The sequence below is a fragment of the Phyllobates terribilis genome, unplaced genomic scaffold (genome assembly GCF_046119375.1).
Source record: "Phyllobates terribilis strain yellow unplaced genomic scaffold, ASM4611937v1 Scaffold_8__6_contigs__length_399053987, whole genome shotgun sequence".
Lineage (NCBI taxonomy): Eukaryota > Metazoa > Chordata > Amphibia > Anura > Dendrobatidae > Phyllobates > Phyllobates terribilis.
The window spans coordinates 154345171-154370556 of NW_027362768.1; the positions used below are offsets into that span (position 1 = coordinate 154345171).

At 48.0% G+C, this 25386-nt stretch overlaps 1 protein-coding gene across 1 annotated transcript; it reads right to left on the reverse strand.

Annotated features, from left to right (window-relative positions):
* Positions 1-5701: 5701 nt before the first annotated feature.
* On the reverse strand, positions 5702-25131 carry LOC141157702 (zinc finger MYM-type protein 1-like). Its single transcript, XM_073645247.1, has 3 exons — positions 24933-25131; positions 14960-15085; positions 5702-7428 (listed from the first exon to the last, which is right to left on the reverse strand). Exons 1-3 carry the CDS (start codon positions 25129-25131, stop codon positions 5702-5704), a joined length of 2052 nt encoding a protein of 683 aa, XP_073501348.1.
* Between the last annotated feature and the right edge of the window lie 255 nt (positions 25132-25386).

The following is a 25386-nucleotide window of genomic DNA, read 5'->3' on the forward strand; positions in this document are numbered from 1 at the left end:
GGGGAGTTACATCACCTTGCTGCACATACTACCAGCTTCAGAGGACTGCTCTGCAGCGGCGGTTCCCAATTACCGCATTCCACAGGTGGTGTAATCGGACTATACATAACAGATACACATAGACTACCCTTAGATTGACCACCTGGGTCACAGACCGGGTCACCGCCACGGTAACTACAACCCCCAGCATCTACAGGCCCGGCTCCGGGTACCCCACGGCCCAGGGGTCGCTTCACTAACACCACAAATCACCGTAAGGAAAGAATTCAAGATCGTGGGACAGATTGGAGAGTGTGAACAGAAAGAGAAACTGTCTTATATGAACTTGTTGCACCAGATTGAGGCAGGCTTACAGAAAGGCTACCAGCCAGATGAGATAGTTGAGGGGGTGGTGAAAGCGATCAGCCCAGGACTGAACCTCCGTAGTATGCTAGAAATGAAGAGTTAATTGACCTTGCAACAGCTGAAGATGATTTTAAAAGGGCACTTTAAAGAAGAGAGTACTTCTGAATTGTTCCACTGACTCATTAACCTCTCACAGAAAATTAATGAATCACCCCAAAGTTTCTTGTTTAGAGCAATTGAACTGAAGGATAGACTGTTGTTTGCATCCAGAGATGTAGAATCAGAAGAGAAGTTTGATGCTGGACTAGTCCAGAAGAAGTTCTTGAGATCATAGGGAATGGGGTTAATCAGCAAAGACATCAAGCTGCAGCTGAAACAGTACCTAGAAGATCCTGGCATTCTGGACGAAGTCCTAATTGAAAAAATGAATGAGGCAGCTAGCTTGGAGTCAGAGAGCAAACAGAAATTAAAGAAAGGCTCTGCTCCTAAAATCACCAAAATGAGTCAGCTGAAGTTGGAGACCCCCGGTGGCCAGTTCGAAGATCATCATGGAGACCCTCCATTGCCACTTCCGAGATGGAACCTCAAATCACCAACAAAAGAGAGGACCGCCAGCACTGACTGGGAGGAAGTAATAGGAGGACTGCGAGCCGGGTTGATTGAGGTGAAAAAGTTGATTCGTTCGAGGCCAGAACCTGTATTCCTCAGACCCAGGAGTGGGTTCCAAAACAGAAGATACCTGGTTTGTAAAGTGTGCCGTTCATCAAATCAGAGTACGGTGTGTGTCCACTGTTTAAGATGTGGTCAGGAAGGACATTATGCCAAGGAATACCAATGGTCATGGTCGTCTGGGTTAAAAGACAGGAGGTTGCCAGTGCGGGGTGACTGGTAACCACAACACGGAGGAGGCCCCAGAAGCAAATCCAAATCTCCCCAAAGCCCCAAAACGGCGCATGAGGTAAACCGGCTGCGTCAGTACTATCCCCAAGTGTATTCCCATCTACAACAGCTGCAAGAGAGACAGGGGCATCAGTTACTTAATGCCCAGTGCAGAGGTCAAATGATGTACTCCTGGGAGGAGGATTCCTCGGTCAGTAAAGATAGCCTCATCAGCCTAATCTGTGAAAGGTGCTTTACACAGTGCCAGCTAGATGGACTCCTGGTAAAAGCACTGTGGGACACAGGAGCCCAAGTGAGCCTTTTAAATGAAGAATGGAGAAGGCGCTACCTGCCACATACCTGCCTTTGGTCGTTAAAAGAACTCTTAGGACCAGTGGAACTCCACGGCAAAGCTGTCAATCAGACCGAAATCCCTTTCTTAGGCTGGGTGGAAGTGACTTTCCAACTGAGGGCCACGAAGAACAGCAACACCATTGAGCTTTTGGTACCTTTTCTCGTGACCAGTGATCAGATCGTGGCAGAGGATTCTATCCTGGGTTATAATGTAATCAATGAGGTCATCAGGAAACACAAGTCAGGGATTCTGGTGGTGGATGCAATTGCCACATCACTTGCCATACCCAATGCCATTGTGGAAAATGTGATTCATAGAGTAAAGAAAGCGCAGAATACAATGGACCTAAAAGAAGTCAAGGTAGGCTGGTGCCCAACCATCATCCCTGCAAACCAAATGGTGGGGGTGAGGTATGGAGTCCGGGTAGAACCGGGAAGAAAAGTCCAGAAAAGACTGTTTGTGCCAAAAGACTCCTCAGGCCAACTTTCGGAAGGCCAAGTTCAAGGTGAGTCTGTACTTATGATTCCAACTGGTGGGTTTGCTCGAGTGACAGTAGCGGTGATGAATACTACAAAACACGAAATTAGACTGGATCCAAAGACAGGGGTAAGGTCACATTGAAACCATTAAAACGGTATATCCAGCCAGTGTGAAACCCGCCCAGGGGTCTACCGTGAATTCAATCTCCCCACCAAGGAACAGGAGTTGCCCAGGGGAGGAAATTGCACGACCCACCTCAGGGTCCTGGGATCCCCCAGTATCCCTGGAACACTTGTGTTCTGAAAATATAGCGATAGAAAAACAGATGCTGAGAGGAGAGTGTCAAGCATTCTCTAAAGATGACTCTGATATAGGCTGTATCCCATCGTTGCAATTGAAAATGAATTTAAAAGACAGGACCCCAGTAACCAGAAATGACATGTCTGTGCTGAAACCATTACACCATGAAGTGAAAGAGTATTTACAAGATCTAATCAACAGAGGTTGGTTCCAAAAGTCAAAGTCGTCTTATTCCTCTACTATTGTTTGTGTTAGGAAGAAGGACGGTACGTTGAGATTCTGCTGTGATTACTGGGAACTAAACCGAAAGTCAGTACCTGATCGGCACCCGGTACCAAAGATTCAAGGTATGCTGGATAGCCTATCAGGAAGTACCTGGTTCTCTGTCCTCAATAAGGGTAAAGCATATCATCAAGGGTTTGTTGAAGAGTCCAGTAGACCCTTGACAGCATTCATCACACCGTGGGGTTTATATGAGTGAATCTGCATACCATATGGGCTCAGTTCAGCTCCAGCAGAATTTCAGAGGAGCATAGAGACCTGTTTGGAAGGATTGAGGGATGATATCTGCCAGCCATACTTGGATGACAATGTCGTATACAGCAAAACCTTCCAGGAGCATGTTGAACACGTGAGGACCATATTACAGCGGTATCAACAACACAGAGTTAAGTTGACCCCAAAGAAGTGTGAACTGTTCAAAAAGCAAGTCCGATTTCTAGGGAAAATTGTGTCCAGAGAAGGATATACCATGGACCCAGCAGAAATCGCTCTGGTACTGGCCTTAAAAGACAAGCAGCCCTCTACTGTCGGGGAGTTGAGGCAGATCTTAGGATTCCTCTCCTACTATCGTACTTACGTTCGGAACTTCTCCAGGATTTGCCGCCCCACTGTACCTCCTCTTAGGGGGGATGATAGAGTCAACAACACCCACGGAGAAAAAGAAGAACGCGGGAAGGACCGGGCTTAAAAGAAACAACGCTGTTTCATCCCAACAGCCCATTCTCTGGACAGCAGACCACCAGGAGGTATTGGAAGAACTAGTAGACTACCTGGTAAAACCACCCATCTTGGGATATCCTGATTTCAACTTACCATTTGTTCCTCATCGTGACGCTTCTCAAGTTGGACTGAGAGCTGCCCTGTATGAGCATCGAGATGGAAAATTGAGAGTCATTGGTTACAGTTCTAGAATGTTGACAGACGCTGAGAAGAATTACCATCTACATTCTGGAAAATTGGAATTCCTGTCATTGAAATGGGCTATCTGCGAACGATTTAGAGATTATCTCTACTACAGCAAAGAGTTTGAGGTATACACTGACAACAACCCTTTGACCTATGTCCTCACTACAGCCAAACTGAATGCAACGGGTCAGAGATGGGTCGCTGAACTAGCTGACTTCAATTTCAGCATCAAGTGCAGGCCAGGAAAATGCAATGCGGATGCTGCCGGATTGTCCAGAATGCCACTAGAGCCTGAGGAGTTCATGCAAGAATGCTTGGAGGATGTCAGTCTGGAAGCAATTGAGAGCACTACCCAAGCAGTGCAAGCTGATCAGGAGGAAGACACACCATTGTGGTGTCTGCTGATGGTGGAAACCACCATAAAAGTGAGAGAACAAGATCACCCCTGTCCATTCAACAACTACCAAAAGGAAAAATCCATAGAGCACAACGGGAAGATCAGATAATTGGTAGAATACTACTTTATGTGGACCAAAATCGGTTTCCAAGTAAACAGGAGAGAGATAATGAGTCACCAGCAGTATCTCTTTTAGTTAAAGAATGGATGAAGCTCTACCTCAGTGAAGTTGGTATCCTGTATCATAAAGGAGGACAAAACCGGCAGTTGGTACTACCCAGAGTATTCCGTAGGTTGGTCTTCAAAGAACTCCATGAAAACATGGGACACCTAGGAGTGGAAAATACAACCAACTTGATCCGTGAACGTTTCTTCTGGCCGTACATGCAGAGAAATATTGAGAAGTGTCTGAAAGATAAACGTCCCAACACATCAACCCGGGCACCTATGGGCAACATCCAAACTATGTATCTGTTTAAGATGGTCTCAATAGACTTTGTACATCTCAAGACGTGCAAGGGTGGTTACAAATACATATTGGTGGTGATGGACCATTTTACTCGATTTTCCCAAGCATATGCCACCACAAATAAAGCTGGTCGAACAGCGGCAGGGAAGATCTTCAATGATTTTGCTTTGAGGTTTGGGTTCCCTACGAGGTTTCACCTCGACCAAGGAAGAGAATTTGAGAACCAGCTCTTTGCCAAGCTAGGAAAGTACTGTAGAATTCAGAGATCCCACACACCGCCCTATCACCCAGAGGGTAATGGACAAGTGGGACATTTTAACCAGACATTATTGTCGATGTTGCACACTTTAACAGCTGACTAGAAGAAAGACTGGAAGAGTTCTCTGTCAAAAGTGGTACATGCCTATAACTGTACAAAGAGTGATACAACGTGTTATTCTCCCTTCTTCCTATTGTATGGACGATCACCAAGACTGCCAATCTATATCATGTTCGATACTTCGGTGTCAGAGACTTATAGAACGTATCCGGAGTACATTCGGAAATGGAAGGAATGGATGGCAGAGGCATACAACATAGCATTCAAAGTGGTTACGCAAGGACAGAGCAAGAGTAAGGAGTTACTTTGATCAAAAATGTTATGGAGCAGAATTGGCAAGGGGAAGCCAGGTGCTAGTCAAGAACGTACGTGAGAAAGGTGGTCCAGGAAAACTTTGTTCGTACTGAGAAGACAAGGTGTATGTGGTCATAAAGAAGAAAGCCGATGACAGTCCAGTGTATGAAATCCGATTGGAAAGAGGGGACAAGAAAACCAGAATAGTCCATCGGAATTTATTACTACACTGTGATTATCTCTCACCACAATAAGACTTCCCAGAAGCAGACCGACATCGACCGAGATCAACTAAGAGACCACCACACATTGAAGCTCCGGTGGTGGATAGTGACCTTGAAAGTTCCGATGAAGAAGAGCACACTGTTGTATTTCTCGGACCTGCAAGGAGAGGGATGTACCCAGGGCCGGCCTTAGGGTATATGGCGCCCTGTGCGAAATCCCTCTTGGCGCCCCCCCCCAAAGAAAAAAAATTAAACTCATGTAGGTGAAAACAACAAGTGCATTTTTTATTAATCAAATGATCAAGTAATAACAAGCAACAAAAGTTGAACAGACGGTCATTATAAAGTATAAAGTGTTTTGAACAGGTACAATTTTTATTTCTGAAACAATCAATTTCAACCATAAAATACACATTCAAAGTGCATTGCAAAGAGTCCCAAATGAATGTGCTTAGAAAATAACTTTTCGGGCTTTTGTTCTTGCAAACTCATCGATAGTGGTGGTCATGTCCAGACTCTGAAGAATGTCATTTTCAATGGACAGGACTGCTAAAGCTGTTAGTCTGTCATCTGACATTGACGACCTCAAGTAAGTTTTTATCAGTTTTAATTTGGAAAAGCTACGTTCTCCTGAAGCCACCGTGACAGGAATTGTCAGCAAAATACGAAGTGCTACCCACAGATTGGGGAAAGTGTCAGTCAGACTATTTTTGTTTATGAAGTTTAGCACATCAAGAGGATTTATGGTATCACTAGGTAAAAGACTTTGAATGTGGTAGAATTCCTGGGCCAACTCTTCTCCGTTTACGTCAGATTCAGTTCCACTAACCAATGCAGCTTGTAGATTTAGGCAACTTCTTGTCAGGTCTTCTCTAGAAAAACTATTATTTTTTATGTTGTATAAGAATCCCCATACTCCGTTATGGTTTTCTAATTGTTTGAAGCGCTCCTCCAATGATGCTGACGCTGTGTCTACTAAAACGAAAAAAAAATCTACCTTGAATTTAGATTGCGGGTCTGTTATTGCTTCGTCCCGTCCTTCATAACTAAAACTAGCTTTCTTCACTCTGATGCGCTTTTCTGGCCTAAACACTGGCTCCAAATTCAAATTCTCAGCAATCTCCTTTGCACTCTGCAGTGCCATGTCAAATCCTTTTTCACGAAAGTTTCTAATAAATTCTAGACACTTGTGAATTAGTTCTGTCACTGTACTGAGATCAGAAGTTTGTCTTTGCATGGCTTTACTTACGATATTTATTTGAAACAATATGTCATACCAAATGATAAACGACATGATAAACTTAAAGTCCGTAATCTTCTGAGCAAGAGTCTTGGCTTCAAAAGATACATTTGGCTCAACTCTCTCTTCCTCAGATAGTGCAATTAGTGCCTCATGTATGTCTCCTAAATGATAACGAAAGGGTTTAAGGCAGTCTATTCTGCATTCCCATCTTGTAGTAGACATGGGTTTCAAAGTCAGACCTGAAATATGGTCAGTCAAGATTTTCCACCTTTTAACAGAGCCAGAAAAAAGAACATAAATACACTGGATTAAACCAAAAAGGTCCTTTGAGTCTTTACTAGATCTTGCTGCATCTCCAACCACAAGATTAAGACAATGGCATCCACATGGTACAAAGACAGCACGAGAATTTTTCTCTAAAATTTGAACTTGAACACCGTTGTGTTTTCCTGCCATATTGGCACCATTATCGTAGCCTTGACCACGACAATTAGTAATATCTAAATTTTTCTCACTCAGAAAGTCAAGAAGGGCATCGGTCAATCCCTTTCCTGTTGTGTCTACAACATTTTTGTATCCAATAAAATGTTCCTTAATTGTGTATATGCCACATACTTCATCCAAAAAGCGAATGGTAAATGACATTTGCTCCTTGTGGCTTAAATCAGGGGTGCAGTCTAGTATTATAGAGTAATATTTAGCCTGGTTGCAGCGCGTTACAATGTGGTTAATGACTTGGCTTGCCATCAGAGCAATAATTTCATTTTGAATAGTTTTACCACAATAGTGGTCTGATATTTCTTTGGAGACAACACGATGCAGGTGTTCTGACATCACTCTATCAAACTTTCCAAGTACCTGCACAAACCCCAAAAAGTTTCCATTATTGGGGGTAAAAAGACGATCAGAACTTCCTCTGAATGCCAAATTGCGTTCTGCAAGAAATTGAATAATACATACAAGCCTTTCCAACACTCCTCTCCAGTGTTGTCTTTCTCTATTCATAAGAGTTTGCATGTTGGAATCTATTGTTGTATTCGTCTTGAGCCGAACCTGAGTCTCCAACCATTTACGTTCTGCTAAAAAATGATTTGGTGAGGACTCGTGTGATTTTAATATAGATGATATATGTTGCCAGTCTTGAGATCCATCTAAAGCAAGAGATGACCTTGGTTTTCTATCAAATAATTTACAACAAAAGCAGAATACTTTGTTTGCAGATTTTGAGTAAACCAACCACTGTCTCTTGCAGTGTTGTCCATTAACCAAAACTCTCTTATAGAATTTAGCAGAAAAGTGACGGTCATTTGAATCTTTTTTAAACTCCATATCTGTTATATGAACAGGCCCAGTTTCCACAACATGATCTATAACTTTGGTAGTCAATGAAGGCCATAGAGCGGGATCAGTGTCAATCAGTATTAGATCTTGATTGCTTGGAAATTCTGGGATATCAGTTTCCTGGTGACCAGTGCCTGTGTCAGCTGCAGAATGTTCCTCTAAAACCCTGGCCATCACTAAGAGACAGCCCACTGGACTATTAAACCCTGGCCATCACTAATAGACAGCCCACTGGACTCAAACCCCTGCCATCACTAAGAGACAGCCCACTGGACTCTTAAACCCTGGCCATAACTAATAACCCACTGGACTCAAACCCCTGCCATCACTAATAGACAGCCCACTGTACTCTTAAACCCTGGCCATCACTAATAGACAGCCCACTGGACTCTTAAACCCTGGCCATCACTAAGAGACAGCCCACTGGACTCTTAAACCCTGGCCATCACTAAGAGACAGCCCACTGGACTCTTAAACCCTGGCCATAACTAATAGGCCACTGGACTCAAACCCCTGCCATCACTAATAGACAGCCCACTGGACTCAAACCCCTGTCATCACTAATAGCCCACTGGACTCTTAAACCCTGGCCATCACTAATAGCCCACTGGACTCTTAAACCCTGGCCATCACTAAGAGACAGCCCACTGGACTCTAAAACCCTGGCCATCACTAAGAGACAGCCCACTGGACTATTAAACCCTGGCCATCACTAATAGACAGCCCACTGGACTTAAACCCTGGCCATCACTAAGAGACAGCCCACTGGACTCAAACCCCTGTCATCACTAATAGCCCACTGGACTCTTAAACCCTGGCCATCACTAATAGCCCACTGGACTCTTAAACCCTGGCCATCACTAAGAGACAGCCCACTGGACTCTAAAACCCTGGCCATCACTAAGAGACAGCCCACTGGACTATTAAACCCTGGCCATCACTAATAGACAGCCCACTGGACTTAAACCCTGGCCATCACTAAGAGACAGCCCACTGGACTCAAACCCCTGTCATCACTAATAGCCCACTGGACTCTTAAACCCTGGCCATCACTAATAGACAGCCCACTGGACTCTTAAACCCTGGCCATCACTAAGAGACAGCCCACTGGACTCTTAAACCCTGGCCATCACTAAGAGACAGCCCACTGGACTATTAAACCCTGGCCATCACTAATAGAGAGCCCACTGGACTCTTAAACCCCGGCCATCACTAAGAGACAGCCCACTGGACTCTTAAACCCTGGCCATCACTAAGAGACAGCCCACTGGACTCTTAAACCCTGGCCATAACTAATAGGCCACTGGACTCAAACCCCTGCCATCACTAATAGACAGCCCACTGGACTCAAACCCCTGTCATCACTAATAGCCCACTGGACTCTTAAACCCTGGCCATCACTAATAGCCCACTGGACTCTTAAACCCTGGCCATAACTAATAGCCCACTGGACTCAAACCCCTGCCTTCACTAATAGTCACCACCACTTTGTAGCTGAGCTGCCTGCAGCATCCCCGGCGCGGCACTGTGTCTGAGCTGTGTGACGTCACAGTGCCGTGCCCGCGCCAATGGAAGGAGACGAGAGATGCTGCAGGCGGCGCCTCCCGCACTGTCTCCAGCGCTGGGGGTAAGTGTGTGAGGAGGAGAGAGTGCAGCGCGCCCGGGTCCCGGCCGGACATTTCAGAGCAGAGAGGGGGCGCCGGCGCCTGAGCACAGAAGAAACGCTGGGCGCTCCCTCTCTGCTCTTCCATAAGAAAAATACCGACGGGGAGGGAGCCAGCGCAGCGCCCCCCTTCACTCTCAAGTTTGAGGCGCCCTGTGCAGTTGCACAGCTGGCACGCCCCAAAGGCCGGCCCTGGATGTACCATCCTCAGGAGAGTGAACTAAGTCCCATGGCTCCAGAGTTTGTACCAAGGAGAACAGATGAAGTCCAATTCAGATCTGAAGATTGAACACCGGTCACTGGAGAGACCGATTGACTCTCGGGAGAAGTGAAATTACCAGACCGTGTGGAACCAGGCGATTCCGGAGAAGTACAGGAACTTACAGAAGCAGTTCCAGGAGCATCTGAGGAAGCACGGGAAATGAGTGTGGCGGAAGAAATTCCTGTGACTTAAGAACCCGTGGTATCTGAGGAACAACCCACCAGGAGGATGTCGACTCAAGAAGTGATGCTGACGTATGAGACACTTGGTGAACCGAGTCAAGGACTGTCGACTGGAAACAGGTATCTCTGCCTACGGACCAGGTAAGCCCACTAGAGTGGTATTCACCACCGAGAGGCAGTATGGAAGATGTTGCTTGGTGGAAAGGCTTGTTTTCATGCTTTGATTTTCCTTAAAAGACTTTGTAGAAACAAAGAACTGATAAGGCCTAGTGAGAGAGAGAGCTGATTGAAGATGTACAAAAAGCTCCAGCTGAAGAGACGCTGATTGTGATAATTGTGTCAAATGTTTATTTCTTACAGGAGTACTACAAGAAAAAGGTCATAGAATAGGTTGTTATAAATGTTTATATATGTTATGCTAATTTGACAATGCCAATTTGTATATAAAGTTACTCAACTTTCACTATTGTGTCAGAATTGCTCAGATTGACCAATTAAGGCGAATGTCGAGGATGACATTCAAAAAGGAGGGAAGAGTGTGACATGCAGAAATAGTGCTGTTGCTTCAAAAGCATCCAGCAACTGTAAGAGTTAACACAGTCACAAGAGACAGGAAGTGTTGTGCTTCAGAAGCATCCAGCAACTAGAGGGGTTAACACAGTCAAAGGAGACAGGGAGTGTTTAGCAGAGCCCCAGGAGGATTGTGGGGAACTTGTTATTGTAGTCTGGCTGAAGTCGAAGAGAAAGGTAGTGTGTTATCTGTATCTGACAGAAGGCAACTGAACAGGATTCAGATCAGGAGAGAAAATAAACACAGGTCAGATAAACTCCCTGAACTAACAGAGCAGTGTATTATTGGGCAGGAAGAGAAGGACTGGAAGTAACTGTGTCACAAGGATCATCTCCCTCATCAAACCCTTTCCCCCCTCCATCTCCATGCAGGATAAAGAATGCTGTGTACTATTGTGTCCTTGTGAAGGAAAAGCCTGTGGTTGTGTATGCATAGAAGTGTGCTGCTAAGAGATCTAATTTATGCTGAATTATGCTACTGAAGAGACTGTAATACTATGCATTGTGAAGATACTACTGTATTGTTACTGGAGGCTGTTGCTCAAGAAACTCAGACTGTACTGTAATGAAGATTGTTGCTGTAATATCCCTGAATTGCACTGGCAGTGCTTCAGATTAAATTCCACTGTTAAACTGTTTAAAAAGACTCTTGTCAGATGTGTCTAGTCAGCATTTGAATCTGTCATGTGCTTGAGAGAAGCTGCAGTCTATGGTCGCCGTGAGTAACGGTTCCCCCAGGATTCCAAAGAATTCTTGAAACCCATCTCGTCCTATCTGAACCTAGCGGCGTGCGGGTAACACATAAACCTCCTATTATAAAGGGGTTGTCTAGGTTTGGGGTTCAAGTCTGCAGTCACTTGTGAATCTTCAAAGTGCGCACAGTGCACATTATCAGGATTCTCCGGGGCAGACCCCAGGAACGGCAGGTGTGTAACCGCAAGTATGCAATTTGTATACATGTGGCCACACTCACTCAATAAAAATGATTTTAGTGAGGCCGAACAGGTCTAGTCAAAATGTGTCTGGAAGTATGCAAATCACATACCCAACCACTCCTGGAGCCGAAACCAGAGAATCTTGATAATGCACACTGTGTGCGCTGTGAGGATTCACAAGTCTGCACATAGAGTGACTGCAGACTTGAGCACCAAGCTTGGAAAACACCTTTAAACTGTATACCTTTATGATGGTGTTGAAGTATAAACTGAACACTTTAGTACTTTGGATTGAGCAATCAGTGAGGGTCTCAGGATCCACACCCCACCGATCTGCAGGGCAGGACAGGAACAAAATATCAAAAACAATTTTAAACTTCAGTTCCCCTTTAAGCACATTTTTCTTATTTGATTAAAATCCCCCAGAAATACTACAACTTTTTCTTGTTTTTAACAATTTTTCTCTATATGGTTTTTCATCAAGTGTTATAATCTGTTTTTGAGGGTCTCAAAAATATCAGAAGTCTGATCTTCAAGATTTTAGGCGAATAAGTAAATGTAATATCCATGAGGCAGTGAGCCGCTGTCTGGGTTATTTCTTCGTTCTCGTGGTTTGCAGTTTGACTTGCATCTACAACTCGCAGTCTTTAATTGGTGGTTTCTCATCCTGTATTTAGTGAGTCTGGAGTTGTTTTTGGTGTGTGACAGAAGTAGGATCCTCAGCGACCATAATCATAGATTGTCCCTATAAAGTACTCACAGACGGACAAGTCTAGGAGCTCATGTCAGAATCCAAGAGGCTATGTCCAAGTTCACATTAGCATAGTAAGCAGTGGCATAGCGTGGGTTACCAGTACCCGGGGATACACAAGTATTTGGGACTCCCCAGGTCCATTTCACCAGTGCAGTATTGAACCCCTTATCCTTCAAGCACATGGATGGTAATTTCAGGAAAATATTGATGTAATTATAGTTTGCACTTTGACATCCTAGATTTTTTCTTCTTTATGTGAAATTTTTTTAAGAAAAGTTATACATTGTTGCATTTTTGTTTTGCTTTTTTTATTACATTTTTTATGTAACAATTTTATTACCCTAGCCCTAACTCTAAGCAGAAACTTAGCCCTATCCCTAACCCTAAGTCTAGCTGTAAGTATAACCTTAGCCCTAAGCTGAACCCTAAACCAATCCCTTTTCCCAACCCCAGTTAGGGTTCGTGCACATGTAGCACCCCGAGGGCTCGGCTGCTACAGGGGTATTGCACCTCAAACCAGAGGTGTGATATTCCACTCCCGGGTAAGGATGGAGTGTGGACCAGGACTCAGTAAGCTGCATGCATCACACACACCCCATTTCCGAGGGACAGCTCAACGGTGCTCCCACTAGACAGAAGTGCAGGCACGACCGACTATGTCCCTGGCTGGAGTGGGGAGGGGAAGGAAAACCCAGTGGTGTAGGAGCAGATAGGGGTGGGTCTCTGGGAATAGGTAGGAGCCCATTGGTTGCTAGTCACCTGGGCTCACACAGAGAGAGAGGTATATAAGGTGGGCACCATCTTAGTTCAAAGAGTAGAAGAAGACAGACAGTCAGAGGAGAGGGGTGAGAGAAGGAGTTCAGCCAGAGAGGGCTGACAGGGAGCTGTGGCTCAGTCTGGGCCCAGCTCCACGAGACAGGCCTTGAGTGGAGGCCAGAAACAGCAGAGAGAACAGGAACAGAAGAGAAAGGAAACAAGGAACGGAACATTAAGAGAGGCCCAGAGACACGAGAGAAGAAGGAACCCTATAGGCCCAGGAGATTGCGGGTGACGGGTTGGCAGAACAGGGTACCGGATCCCAAATTGGTGGAGTCGACTAGTCCTCAGCCGGGACCGGCAGTCGTGACTATGTCTCGGTGCGACCCCTCACTACACCTACCAGGAAGGCACAGCACATAGGGCTAGGGACGCAGAAATCAGCATACCAAGAGAAGGCCCGAGGCAGCCGGACAAACGTAGAGTCACTGGTGGGGCACGGCCAGAGAAGGGAAGAGAAGGGAGCCCTGTGCCACGCTCTGGAATTGCCTGGGAGTTGGTCGAGCCCCTTGCCTGGTGGACGCAGCACGGCTTGGGCAGTCGCCGCCGGTGCCGAGGTGACTAGGACCAGTAAAGAACTGTGAGTAAAGCATTGGAAACTGCAACCACACGTCTCTGTGCTTCTTCGCCGCACCAGCACCACCAGTGCTGGGACGCTCGTGCCCCATCACTCCCATCATCCGCACTAACTGCCCTGAGGCTATACTTCTCCCGTGGGGAGTTATCCCATACTTGGCTGCGCATACAACATCAGCCTCAGTGGGCTGCATCGCAGCGGCGGTCCCCACTGACCGCACTCCACGGGTGGCGTAGTCGGACAATTATAATACTACTAAGTCTGCCACTGGTTTGACCGCCCTGGGCACGGACCGGGTCATCGCCACGGAGACTACAACCCCCAGCAATCCGGCTCCGGGTATCCCCGCATACACGTGCACGCACAACACAGGCCCAGGGGGCGAGTCACACACTTTACAGATTTGTCGCATTTTTGACGTGTTTTTTTCTGCACAGATTTCTAACAAAACCTGAAGGATTTCCTAGTACCAGCAAAGTGAATGAGAATCCTGAAGTCTCAAGCACACAATGCCAATTTTTCTTTGCAGATTTAAATCTGCCACATGTCAATTCTTTCAGTGTTTTTGCTGCAGATTTCACCCATAATAATGAGTGGGGAAAAATCTGCACCAAAAACGCAGGTAAATAACATGGCAAAAATTTGCCTATTTTACTCACTGTTTTTCCTGGTGCAGAAATTTCCTTAAGGTACGTGCACACATTAAGTATTTGGTGCAGAAATTTCTGCACCATTTCTGCATCTCTTGGGAGAAAAAAAAACTGTGGAAAATAGACACCTTTTTGCCACGTTTTTGATGCCTTTTTTACATGTGTTTTTGGTGCAGATTTTTCCCCACTCATTAATATGAGTGAAAATTGGAGAAAAAACACTAAAAGAATTGACATGCTGCAGATTTAAATATGCGCCAAATCTGCAAGAACAAAATAACCAACATGTGCAGGAGACTTGGAGTTAGGAAAAAAGTGTAAAAATATAAAAGCAGCTCTTAGTAATGAATGATGACAGTATTGGATGCTCTTGATTCGATACTGTCTCAAGTCATTAGCTGCTCATCTTCGGCCATATTGGTTGCATGCTGATTATGATCCAATACTGGTGAGTTTTCCTAAGGATAGTCCATCTATATCAGAGCCCTTGACACCCTCCTTAAATTGAAGATGGCGCTGTCTTTGCCACCAAGGAAAATTCAAGATGAAAAGGATGATGCAAGTAGTGCAATATAAGAATTTTATTTTGAACAATAAAAAAAGTATACACAACGCAGTTCGGCTACTAAAAGCTTTCTTCAGAAGGCTTTTAGTAGCCGAATCGCATTGTGTATACTTTTTTTATTGTTCAAAATAAAATTCTTATATTGCATTACTTGGATCATCCTCTTCACCTTGGATTTTCTTGGTGGCAAAGACAGCGCCATCTCCTGGTTTTTGTTCCTGCTCTTGTATTGTGGGGAACTCGATCAAGGAAATCACCCTCACCCCATTAAAACGGACTGCAATATACCGTAAATCATAGGAAAAATAATAAATTATCAAATTAAAATTATATTATTTCATTGACTTTTTTTTATATCATTTATATTTTTATTACCTTTAATACTTGATTCTTCCATTATAATTAAAGGCAGATGAATTCCGTTGCTTTAGTGAGCAGCGGCCACTCCTGTGCAGTCGGGTGAAATCTTTGCCCTCCATATGTTATTGTTTAATATTAGTCTTGTTGCACTACACAGCCAGAGAATGTTATGACTGTTTAATGAGATGTCATGCTTAACTATTGCAAACACGATACCCCAATAAATCGTCCCGGATGACATGGAAGCCGTTCTTTTCCCATCTGCTGCTCCAGCAATCATCTCGATGCATGACATCGCTATGTCCAGCTTCTATAAGTGCGCGCACCAAATATATATCTGAGAATGTGATAATGGGGCGGTCACACAACACAAACCCACAAATAAAAGGGATTGAGTTTCCATTGTAAGTTTAGATTCAGTAAATTGCTAAGAGTTTTTTTTCATAGGACGTGTGATCAATAGGAATAGTTTGCACTTTACGGAACCTGTTTTCAGATTTTCTATTGGGTAATTCTGAGTCGATCGGGGGTTCAGAACCTTTATCTATTAGCCAGAGGAAAGAGCAGCTGCAAAGAACATCTTAGGAAAGTATGCAAATTGCTTCTTCGGTGAGGAAGAGGACTTTAACTCTATAGCGCCACCTATTGGAAGCAGCGATCCTACAAGTCACTATCGACCCTTTAACTAGTCTTGCAATATGAATTAGGATAAAAGCCAATTCAGAATCTTAATTTGCAGACACCATGTTTCGGTGTATTGCCCCTCATCAGTGCAAAGTATGAGAACTGATTTGGCTAGTTGAGAGGCTCAGGACTGAGGTCTAAGGGGTAACATTTCTCCTTGTGGTGAGTGACATATCAGCATGCCAATGTAAGGAGACTTATTCGCTGTGCAATGCTCCTATGGGAAGTTTAATATGTTCTTATTCTTTGCACTGATGAGGGGCAACACCCCAAAACACCATGTCTGCAAATTGAGATTCTGATTTGGCTTTTATCCTAAGTCATATTGCAAGACTCGTTAAAGGGTCGAGAGTGACTTGTAGGATCACTGCTTCCAACTGGTGACACTAGAGTTCAAGTCCTCTTCCTCTCTGAAGAGGCAATTTGCATATTAAATTTCCCAGAGGAGCATTGCATGGGGAATAAGCCTCCTTACATTAGCATGCTAGAGCCGGTATGTCAGTTTCCACAAGGAGAAATGTTAGACCTTAGAAAAGTAAACACAACTTTTCCCAAAATGTTAGAGAGGATGTCTGAGATCAACCAAAAAGTGACCAAGTAGGGGAAATTTACTAGGAATGATTAACTACCTATTACATCCCTTGCTACTTTAGCTGACCACTCAGTGATTGACTGCAGTGGTCTCATGTGTTGACATGATGTCAGTGTGGCGCTGTGGCGCCCCTTAGGGTTCAGTCGCCACAGGGGTACTGCACCTCAGAATGATGGATGGAGGATGGAGTACTACTCAGGACCCCAACCACACACTCAACACTACACCACTGCAGTTCTGTAGGGGGCCTAAAAAGCACCATAGTGCTGCCCCGGGCCTGAATGGAGGAGTTGGAGGGGGGACCAAAGTTAGGGGGAACCACGTAGTGAGTGAGAGTGGAGGAAGCATTTACCTAAGCACTTTATAGAATTCTATAGAACTGGAGGCCATCTTTATAACAAGGTCTTTGGTCGTGGGTCCTTGGGACGGCAAGTCAGCACAAAGCTGCAGCCGGCTGAGGGTCCACGGTTCCCGGTCTCAGGCCTCGAGACGGGGGGTCGGGGCACAGTTATAACCGGCTCTGTCCCCGGTCAGGGTCCAAGCAAGAAGGCCCAGGAGGGGAGCAGAGGAGATATGCTCCACAGGCGAAAGGATCTAAGGGGGTGCGGACGGAGCGGAGTCGCCACCTGCATACCTTATTCTGGCCCTGCCAGAGAGACCCTGCAGCAAGAGGGGGTACCGGTCCCCGATTGTCTGACTTTGCACTTCACGTCTCTGTCGGAAAAGTCCAGAGGCTTATGTGGATCCCAGGGGGATACGGACGGAGCGGAGTCGCCACCTGTATGCCCTAATCTGAGTTTATCCAGAGGGACCCAGCCTTACACCACGTTCTCAGCACAAGTCACCAAAAAGGGCACCCAGTCGGTCCGGGAACTACACGTTACCCACAAGGGACATCGCAGTACCCGTACGGGGCTCAGTGGGGGACACAAGGCGGGAGAAGTTCAACAGAAGAGGAACACACTAGAGCGGGGATCCTGACAAGCTCTCCTGAACTACCTGGAGTGTGCTGAACCCCACCCTGGTGGCCGCAGCTCGCCGTGTGAGAGCAGAGAGAAGCTCTGAGCTGACTACACACCAAAGTGAGTAAAGACTTGGATGACTTCAACTACCGCCTCTGTCTGTTCTTTCCTCCGCGGCTCTGCACCCGCCAACGCTCTATTCTACACCCTCTCTATGCTGCCCTGAGGCCACGCTCCACCTGTGGGGAGCTGCACCCACTAAGCTGCCTGAACACCGGCCTCAGAGGACTGTTGCGGCGCTGGTGATCCTCACCAGACACCACAGGTGGCGTCACGAACATTCCCCTATCCCATATAACTTTCCCCCCTTCTTTTAAGAGTGACCCCAGGGTACAGCTAGGGAGCAGACCACCGTGACATCCCCCAAGATCAGGCAACAACAAGGCCCGGGCGCCGAGTCGTCCCCATCCCCTGGGCGCGTTATCTCCCCTGAGGGTTCAGTCGCCACAGAGGTACTGCACCTCACCCAGAGGTGTGGTATCCCCTTCTTTCAGGTAAGGAGGGAGTGCTGCCTGGAACCCCAACACCTGCATCCAACACTACACTGCTCCAGGCTGGCTGGAAGGGCAACATGCATGTGCGTAGCTGCTGAGCCCTGTCCCTGGCTGGGGTGGGGGGAACCCAAAGGTAGGGGGAACCAGTAGTGGGTGTGGGTGGAGGAAGTAGTTTAGGGGAGCACTATAGAGTGAGATATATAAAGAGAAGCCATCTTAGGGTGGCAGATCAGAAGAGAAAGGTTAGTCAGTGGTGAAGTCAGTCAGGGAGCAGAGTATCTTTAGGGCCCAGTCCTAGAGGCCCAGGAGGGGAGCAGAGGAGTAGGCTCCGATCTAAAGAAGGGATCCCAGGGGGCACGGCGAGTGCAGGACGGCACCCGTACGCCCCGAATCTGTCAGAAGACAGAGGGATCGTAGGCAGCAAGAAGGGGGACCGGCCCCTGGACCAGTCGTATAACTTCAAGTCTCAGCTGGAAAAACCGGAGGCTTCTGGCTTTCATAGATCAGTTGCCGCAGCCTTATTCTAATCCCTGTGAGGGTCAAGCAGGTCCGGGAACTCCAGAAAGATAGGAGGGACTTCAGAGCACCTGAGCGGGATTGAGAGTGGGGAAGCGCAGGGCAGGAGGGACAAAGACCCAGCGTGAAGACGGTCTAGAGAGGAACACAAGAAAGTGGGGTTCTGTCAAGTACTCCTAAACTCCCTGAAGAAGAGCTGAACCCTCATCCTGGTGAACGCAGCGCGACATGGGAGGCTGGCACCCGTACAGTTCACCAGTGGAACTCTCATAAAAACTGTGAGTAAAGACTCGGATGACTGCACCGTACTGCTCCGTCCATTATTCCAGCTGCGCCATCTTTCCCTCCCTGCACTACAACGCCCAGCACACCCTCGCTTTCTACACTGCCCTGAGGCCTGCTGCTCCACCTGTGAGTAGCCGTTCCATCATAAGCTGCCCTAACATCTGCCTCAGAGGACTGCCCCGCAGTGGCGGCTCCCTTTGGCCGCATTCCACAGGTGGCATCACGAACACTTTACAAATACCCTATAAATAATCCCCCCTTTTTGTTGACCACCCTGGGCCACGGACTGGGCCAGCCACCGTGATATCCCCCACCGGCATCCATAGGCCCGGCTGCCGAGTACCCCACAGCCCTGGGGGCGTGTCAACTTCTGGCGTCACGAACAGGATACGTGACCAACCCATTAACAGCTGGTATTGTGTGCCTAAGGAACTGTTTTTCTACATTGAATGTGGCGCCCGCCCCAGAAGAACGGGCGCCATTATGTGCGTGATCAAAGACAACGATATGGAACCTCCCATCGTGGGCCGGGTCCCAGAATGGTGCCAAAAGCACACCCTGCCCCTTGCAACAGTGACTGTCCGTGTAGATATGTCCGTCAAGGCAGAGAGGATGTCGCAAGGAGTGACCGACAGCAGACTGCCATGGGACCGCCCCCGAAAGGGGAGGGGAGGAAGAGAGAAGGAATGGAGACAGGGTGTGGTCTTAACCAGTCTAGACAGACCGCACCTGGCAGCCAGCATGGACGGAAGCCAGGATCAAGCCTCTGCCTCTGGCCTGCTGCAGTGGCAAGCGACCCCCCTCACCCTGGAGGGAGAAGCCAGTAAATTATCCCCAGAGGATGCGGAATTCCTCCAGAGTGAGATTCTGGAGCTGAGCCAACAAGTAGAACGGGCCCAGCAAGCAGTGGTCACCAAGTGGAGGAGCGAGCTGCTAGAGAAATTGGCAGCACGGCGGAGAGCAGCACTGGATGCCAGCAGCGGCACCCCAGCCCCGGCGGAGCCCGCTGATAACAGGAGGCCGTGTGCAGCACAGGAGCAGGTAGGAAGAAATCCCCTGTCCCGGGAGCTGCGAGCGCCGACCTGCTCCTGGGTCTCCTACACCAGCACTCCCCGTACTCCGCCATGCCCTCCCTGGAGCAGCTGCTCAGCCCGGAACCTACACCCCCGGGCGCTGATCCTGAGGACCTTCTACTTGATGCCCTCCCGGAACCTCCACTCCTGGGCGCTGAAGCCAGGAACCTCCTGCTTGGTGCCCTCCCGGAGCCTCCACCTCCGGCGCCCGAGTGGGTGTACGGCGCGCCGGCCTTCGATTGGTCCGCCCGGTTCGAGGACCAGCAGCCGTGCCCGCTACTCCCGACACCAGCGCCCCCGGTTGCCTGCCCCAGCGGAGAAGAGTTTTGTTGGGAAAACCGGGGGGTACCTGATGGGGTTCTGCAGGAGACCCAAGCCATAGCCCTGCAGAGGAAGGAGTTCTGCAGGCGGGAGCTCCAGCAGCTGGAGAAGGAGCGGCGCGCCCGGCGGGCACGTTGTGAGTGACTGGAGGCCCGGAACAAGGCCGCAAAGGCTCAAGTCCGTCAGGCGGAGTCTGCCCACCCCAGCCCCCGTGAAGAAGGATTCGTGGTGAAGTTTGACCTGAAGGCTGGGTGGGGCTTCATACGAGATCCCGACTTCACGAGGGACATTTTTGTAAACCGGCGGGATGTGGAGCTCGAGCTGGAGCAGGGCCACCCCGACCGGAATCTGTACCCCGGTGACCGTGTCACCTACACTCGGCACCACGGGGAACGTGGGTGGTACGCCCTCCAAGTGTACCGCGTGATCGAGGACACACCCCTGCAGGACATACCTTATGACCCGGCTGGGTCCAGTAAGAACCTGAAGTACCCCAGGCGGGGACCACACTAATAGTCCAGTAGGTGGGACTAAAGACTGTAAAGAGTCACCTGTAAGGTACCATCAGTATTTTGTTTTATGTGTGCATAATTACCCGTAAGGGTATACAGACTCCAGGCTGGGGACTGTGAACAGCCAAAAACCTATTTTGTATATAGTTTTGCACTTCTTAAAGTGCATCCTATTGGTCTTATAAGTGCAATCAAGTGACCTCAGAAGAAAAACCCGTTTGGCGTGGCGGAAGACATGGTCCAGCACCAGGATCACCTATGCCCTGCAGCCACGCCCAGGGCCTACGTTGAGGGTTTGCGGATGGGTCCCTCATGCTGCTACTTTTGCACCAGTTTAAAAAAAATAAAAAGGACATCCTGCTACAGAATGTTATTAAAAATGTTTTTATAGTGTAACAATAACCTGTAACGTTCAAGAAAAAGTGCCTCCCAAAAAGGGAAGAAATGTTATGTTTAATGATCTTATATGTGATGCATCTAAAAATTTGCATGTCTGTAATATACCGTGTTTTACTCTGTTCCAGCCCGCGGACGTGCTGTGTTTTATCAGGGGGAAGTGTGGTGCCCCTGAGGATTCAGTCGCCACAGAGGTACTGCACCTCACCCAGAGGTGTGGTGTCTCCTTCTCTCAGGTAAGGAGGGAGTGCTGCCCGGAACCCCAACACCCACATTCAACACTACACTACTCCAGGCCGGCAGGAAGGGCAAGATGCATGTGCACAGTGCTGAGCCCTGTCCCTGGCTGGAGTGGGGGGAACCCAAAGGTAGGGGGAACCAGTAGTGGGTGTGGGTGGAGGAAGTAGTTTAGGGGAGCACTATAGAGTGAGATATATAAAGGGAAGCCATCTTAGGGTGGCAGATCAGAAGAGAAAGGTTAGTCAGTGATGAAGTCAGTCAAGGAGCAGAGTCTCTTTAGGAGCTCTGCTCCACAAGTAGGGCCCAGTCCTAGAGGCCCAGGAGGGGAGCAGTGGAGTAGGCTCCGATCTAAAGAAGGGATCCCAGGGGGTACGGCGAGTGCAGGACGGCACCCGTACGCCCCGAATCTGTCAGAAGACAGAGGGATCGTAGGCAGCAAGAAGGGGGACCGGCCCCTGGACCAGTCGTATAACTTCAAGTCTCGGCTGGAAAAACCGGAGGCTTCTGGCTTTCAAAGACCAGTTGCCGCAGCCTTATTCTAATCCCTGTGAGGGTCAAGCAGGTCCGGGAACTCCAGAAGGATAGGAGGGACTTTAGAGCACCCGAGCGGGATTGAGAGTGGGGAAGCGCAGGGCAGGAGGGACCCAGCGTGAAGACGGTCTAGAGAGGAACACAAGAAAGTGGGGTTCTGTCAGGTATTCCTAAACTCCCTGAGAAAGAGCTGAACCCCTGCATGGTGAACGCAGCGCGACGTGGGAGGCTGGCACCCGTACAGTGCACCAGTGGAACTCTCATAAGAACTGTGAGTAAAGACTCGGATGACTGCACCGTACTGCCTCCGTCCATTATTCCAGCTGCGCCATCTTTCCCTCCCTGCACTACAACGCCCAGCACACCCTCGCTTTCTACACTGCCCTGAGGCCTGCTGCTCCACCTGTGGGGAGCCGTTCCATCATAAGCTGCCCTAACATCTGCCTCAGAGGACTGCCCCGCAGCGGCGGCTCCCTTTGGCCGCATTCCACAGGTGGCATCACGAACACTTTACAAATACCCTATAAATAATTCCCCCCTTTTGTTGACCGCCCTGGGCCACGGACCGGGCCAGCCACCGTGATATCCCCCACCGGCATCCATAGGCCCGGCTGTCGAGTACCCCACGGCCCTGGGGGCGCGTCATCAGCACTGCAGTTGTGGCGCCCCTGAGGGTTCGACCGCCACAGGGATGCTGCACTTCTTTAATGAAGTGTAGTGTTCCTCCTCTGAGGTAAGAACAGTGTGATAGTCGGGACCCAACCTTTGCATCCAACACCACACTTCTCCACCAGAGGGAGCTAGTATGCACTAGGTGCTGCTCCCCTGGTTACAGGGAGACTGGGGAACCAAGAGTTAGGGGAACCAGTTAGTGGGTGAGGGTGGAGGACTTACAAGTTAGTTACACTTTAAATTTCAGATTTAATAAAAAGCCATCTTGGTCATTGGTCTCTGGCATTCAGTCTGTCCTTAGTAATGATTCTTTGACTGCCTTCAATGGCTCTTTGACTGTCTCTATGCTGTCAATTGCTGAGTGGACTGTGATCTCCCACCCTAACGCATATCCTGTGTGGGCCCGCATCGGATGAAGATACAGCCCTCGTACCCCGGCCTTGGGACGAGGGGTAGGTTGTAGATGGGGAATGTCTCGACCCGGTTAAGAACCAGGACCAAGAAGGCCCGGAGCTTAAGAGTGTGGCTCCACAGCAAATGGATCCCAGGCAGGATGCAGACGGAGCGGTGTACGCCACCTGTCCTCGCCACCTGATATATTCAGAGGGAGTCCGGCTGCAAGAGGGGTACCGGCCCCCGACACCCGACCTTGCTACTCCATGTCCTGGTCGGGAAAGTCCGGTAGGCCCAGAGGATCCCACCGGGTATCGGAAGGAGCGGAGCTGCCACCCGTACCCTTGTTCTGAGAGGAGCTCAGAGCGAGTCCCGGCCTATTCGCACACACACGGACAGGAAAGGATTCGGTCTGTAGTCAGGAACACTCTGGTGTAGGGTCCCGACTGAATGCTGGACTTACTCGGAGGTTGTCGGACCCCCGTCCCTGGTGACCGCAGGACTCCGTGGGGAGCAGGGAGTCGCCTTCCTTCTGCCATCTCTAAAGTGAGTAAAGCCTTGGAAGTTCACCCCTATGGCCTCCGGACTGTTTATTCTGCGCCACACCGCGTGACGCGGTATCCGTTCTCCTCTACTACTACCCCCTCCATCTTGTCCCTCTGCCCTGAGGCCTCGCTCCAAATGTGGGGAGTAGTAATAACTTTGGCCGCGATAACACCATGCCTCAGCGGACTGCAGCGGCGCTGGTGGCCTTCACCAGGTGCCACAGGTGGCATAGTCGTAAATCAGCCACTCAACCCGGACAAGCCCACACCATCCTTTTTAATGTGACGGCCCTGAGCACGGGTCGGGTCCGGGCCACGGCTGCACCCCATCTCTCCATCACAGGACCGGACTCCGACTCCCCCATCTCCCAGGGTAAAGAAAGGGATTTTCGAGTAAGAGGCGTCACACAGTCAGAAAGCAAAGACCAGTGGTGGGCACCGGAGTGGTGATGCTAGAGCAGTAGGAAATGAAACAGTGCTTTCACATTGCATTTTGGCACCCGTTCAGTGGCCTCATTGGGGCCTTATGTTCGAACCCCCCGCAAAACGGGATTTTGAAAAAATGTGCCAACTGGGTCATAGACTATAATGGTGCTGACAGAGTGAACGTGCGCACTGTCGTGCATCATTTTTGGGCGTGTACGCCTACTGGAGGCAGACACCGTGACATAATAGACTCCGTCTGCGTGTCCAGTAGGCGGACACTCCCGGAAATGATGCACATCAGTGCGCATGTTCGCTCTGTCAGCACCATTATAGTCTATGGCCTCGTTGGCGCATATGCTGCAATCCCATTTTGCAGGGGATTCAGGCTTTATCTCCGATGGGGCAACTGAACGGGTGCGAAATCGCAATGTGAAAGCACCTTAAGCAAATATTAAGCCATGCTTCTTGGGTCAGTTCATTTCCTTTGATGCAGCAAAAATACACAGTGTCAAAAACTCACCAAAAGCTCATCATGGGAACCAAACATCTATAGTTTTGTAAGTGGTTAAAAACAAATGTTTGCTTTTGTCGCCAGTTTCCGAGACCCGTAGCGTTCTCATTTTTCGGGCAAGATACGATGTTTTGATGTCCTCTTATTGCCTTTTATTGCAAAGTTTCATCAGCCAAAACAACATGACTCTGGCTTTTTGATTTTTTTTTTTTTGTTATGCTGTTTACCGATCTGATTAATTTATTATTTATAGTATTTTATGAACGCAGCGATACCAAATACATGTATTTATTTAAACTATTTTATTTTAAAAGGGAGGGTTAATTTAAACTTTCGTGTTCGCTTGGTTTTTTTTTCATATTTTTAAAAGCTTTTTTTTTTTTTTTTTTTTACTTTTTACAGAATTTAATAGTGTTGAAGCTGCGATCGGCTGATCACTTGTGCTATGCATAGCAGTGCATCAGTGCACCTCCTCCTGGTTAGGGATGAGTGGACCTGTGGAAGTTCAGGTTCTGGTACCTGACCCAAACTTTAGTCCAAAGTTCGGTTACCAGAACTTTCCCCAATCTCGAACCTGAACCCCATTGAAAACAATGTTGACCCGAACTTTGGAACTGGAGAATTCTCTTTCTTTCTCTCTCTGGAATTTCGAACATTAAAACAGATTTCTGGGAGAAGTCCATGTTCGGAGTTTAGCATTTTAGCATTGTGCGGTACGAACCCTGAACTTTTAAGTACGGATTCGGTCATGTCTACTGGACTGTGTGTGGCCATCCTTACAGTATATTTTCTGATCATGCGGCATAAGTCCGATCCATATTCAGGTCCTAACATAGGAAACATTGCAGAATTGTACAGAATGTGTATTTTATTATTATACAACCTTTTATTATAGTATTCCAGAATACGCCTTAGACTCACGGATAACCCCTTCTACAGAGCGTCATTGTATCCTTCTCTATAAGACGAGGCGTGCAGAGATAATGGACTGTTTCATTGTACTTT

Bases quoted from the DNA above. Each gene is read 5' to 3' on its own strand.
- LOC141157702 (XM_073645247.1), bottom strand. From the start codon at position 25,131: ATGACCGAATCCGTACTTAAAAGTTCAGGGTTCGTACCGCACAATGCT. The intron at 15,086-24,932 runs GTAACCGAACTT...GGTATATTGCAG, and splicing joins CGAGATTGGGGAAAGTTCTG to TCCGTTTTAATGGGGTGAGG. The intron at 7,429-14,959 runs GTAATGCAATAT...AATTTCTTGCAG, and splicing joins AGGTGAAGAGGATGATCCAA to AACGCAATTTGGCATTCAGA.